General features: G+C 35.0%; 1 protein-coding gene across 2 annotated transcripts in view; it reads left to right on the top strand.

Annotated features, from left to right (window-relative positions):
- The window catches only part of eIF5B (eukaryotic translation initiation factor 5B), a 97,151-nt gene extending 94,482 nt beyond the window's left edge, over positions 1 to 2,669 (top strand). For both annotated transcript variants that reach the window (XM_067049050.1, XM_067049049.1), the window contains exon 22: positions 2,412 to 2,669. In XM_067049050.1, the coding sequence (XP_066905151.1) occupies positions 2,412 to 2,519 (108 nt within the window). In that variant the 3' untranslated portion in view covers positions 2,520 to 2,669. The remainder of the gene's footprint in view (positions 1 to 2,411) is intronic.
- Positions 2,670 to 2,964: the final 295 nt, after the last annotated feature.

Below are 2,964 nucleotides of genomic sequence, written 5' to 3'. Positions count from 1 at the left end.
GCTTATACAACAAGTTGCTGAGAAAATCCGCTAGGGGCTCTTATGCATTTAACGTTTAACATGACTTCAAATAGGGCTGCTCACAATCCTATAGTTATAACATTTAACATGGTAAAACATATAACATTTAACACAACATCATAAATACCCCTAATATATGAAACAAGCTCTTATACAGTTTGAGTATGAAGGCATAATGCTAGTAACTTGGAGTAAGTCTTCACTGTCTGTGACTTGTCTATACACATAGAGTTAATGTGAGCTCCATCGCTTACTTATGGTTGCTCCATTTATTGCTCAGCGCATAGTGGGACCTAGTGGTACAGTCTACTGATCATATAGCAACATATCGAAGACTACATAAACAGTAACAGATCCAGAATTCTAGTCTGAGTAAAATAAACTATTTTATTTTTAAAGACGATTGGTAAATATTATCAAATTTGGAAATTAAAGTATGTTTTTTATGTAATTTGATAGATAAACAAATTTTTTGGAAACTGTTGTTGAGGAGGGCCATGTTATTTTCGCCAATAACGGAAGTAAGTGATTGTGAAAGATTAAAAATTTTAACTGAATAAGATCTGCATTTCAGAAGGAAAATACGTTGTTGGGACGTATTTTCGTTGTATTTACAACAACGTATTTTCCTTCTGATCTTATTCACTCTTTCCAAAATCCATTGATTCGTTTAACCGTTTTTCGATACCCTCTTTCCTACGTTCTAAATATTGTCATTCTTTATTAATTTTTAAAAAATCTCTTTTAAATCTTAAAATTAGGGAAATCAATCAACAAATTGAATCCCTAAGCTATAAAATTTCTACTTGGAGAAGTTTGTCGGGGGGTGCGTTCAGCAAAGAACAACATAAATAAACAAAACCATATTTATTTTATGCCACGGTTTTGTTTATTTGTTGTACTTTGCTGACCGCACCCCCCGACAAACTTCTCCAACCATTAATCTACGGTCAACTATCTACACCTCATTATAAAATTTCTAATCTTTCACAATCACTTACTTCCGTTATTGGTGAAAATAACATGGCCCTCCTCAACAACAGTTTCCAAAAAATTTGTTTATCTATCATATTTTATTTTTAAATTAAAATGCTACCCCTGTCGAACAGATCCGCTACCTTGGACATTCATAAGTTCATTTTCTACCCCATTGCCGTCACCAAGGTTTCATCTGCGTTAATTACCCAATACTAAAAATATTGGATAGATTTATATAAAATATATACATAAATCTCTTTTATAGCAATAACAAAAAGTATTTCTTTTTTTACTCCCTTCCTAGTCATGTCTGACATACGAGGGGAGGGTTATCTACCATTGGGGTGAGGGGGGGGGGAGAAGAGGTGTGGTCAAGTTTTCATTTCGTTGGACCACCAAAGATATATAAGTTGACTCTTCTTTTCATCCTACCCCTCAAAGCGGATTCGAACCGGCACCACTGCAGTTCCGGATAACATTTATTCTTTTACCCCTTATTCCCTTCTTGGTCATTTATGACATTCCGGGGGGGGGGGAGTGAGGTTTATCTAGAGGGTAACCAACCTATTCTAACCATGATGGAGGGGATCAAGAAATTATTTCATGGGACCGCCACAGAATGGAAAATATTCGACCCGTCACCGCCGCTGCTCCTAGGCAAAGACCTGCCCCTCAACAACATGAGCTACGGACGGCCCAGATCCGGGTAACCAGCCTATTCTAGCCATGGTAGGAGGGTCAGGTTTTTCATTTCGTAGGAATAAGATGGCTTTTCTTCTCTCGCCGCACCTCTCTCCCACTCCTCTCAACCAACTTCTATAGAAGGATTGGCGAACTTTTCAGTCATGGGCAGTGTGTCTTTCTAACATTTTTACAATCAAGTGACAAAAATTAATTTACTCATTTAGGTACAGCCAAATATTAAGTTGTTTTAGGTGGACTTATTGGATTAGAAAGTTATTCTAAGCCGTATACTTGATTAATTTTTTTTTTTATCCCTAATGAACTTGGCCTGAAATGTTGGCACACAATTGAAATATGTCTCACTATTCTATGTATTTTCTTCTCTCTCAGCAACCTTCCTTCCAATCGACTTCTTAATACACATCAACTGTTTCTATAGTCCGTTCAGTAGACGAAAAAAATCGAGTAAACAAGAACGCTTGAACTGCGGTTGCGTGTTAATCTCTCTTAGAATGGGCTCCACGAATAAATGCAGCTTAGTCTCTGATTAGGTTGGGACGCCTAGCACAGGAGCGTGTAGGCAAACCCTCTAGAACTTTCTGTTTACTCGAATTCTCAAGACATCCTGAACAAACTATTTTCTTAATAAATCTCTGTTATATAATATATTACATATTATAGTAATATCAATGTAAGATGTTTATTACATTCTTATTGTTTGATTGCAGATAAGCAGGCAGTCTATCGACGCGTGCAAGGACTACTTCAGAGACGACCTGGTGAAGACGGACTGGCAGCTCATGGTCGAACTCAAGAAGCTCTTCCAGATCCTGTAGTGTCCGGGAAGGATACTCCTTCCTTGAATATATATTTAATCACAAATGTAATTATATATATACTTGCGAGTATATATATGTTATAGCAAATATTTATAAATATATATATATTTCGTATGAAAGATAAAACAATATAACTGTACATTTCTATCCTTTGTAGTTTTTTATGCCTTGGGAAGTAACTTTTTGTTACTTCTTTATTTGAGACTGTATTAGAAACGAAAAGTAACATTCATTAAAACAGGAACAATGAAACAAACAGTGATTTTATATTTTTTTTATTTAATTATTATTATCATCATTTTTATTTTAAATTGGAATTATGATAACTGGTCTAACAATACTGCCTGTATATTGTATTAAAATAACATATATTCTCTCTGATACTGCCCAAGGTTCTTTCATATATAGTTAATTGTCTATATATTATCACTAATATATATAT

This window comes from Halyomorpha halys, unplaced genomic scaffold (genome assembly GCF_000696795.3).
Source record: "Halyomorpha halys isolate HHAL.00 unplaced genomic scaffold, Hhal_1.1 Scaffold751.1, whole genome shotgun sequence".
NCBI classification, from domain to species: domain Eukaryota; kingdom Metazoa; phylum Arthropoda; class Insecta; order Hemiptera; family Pentatomidae; genus Halyomorpha; species Halyomorpha halys.
This window is presented reverse-complemented; position numbering and strand designations above follow the sequence as displayed.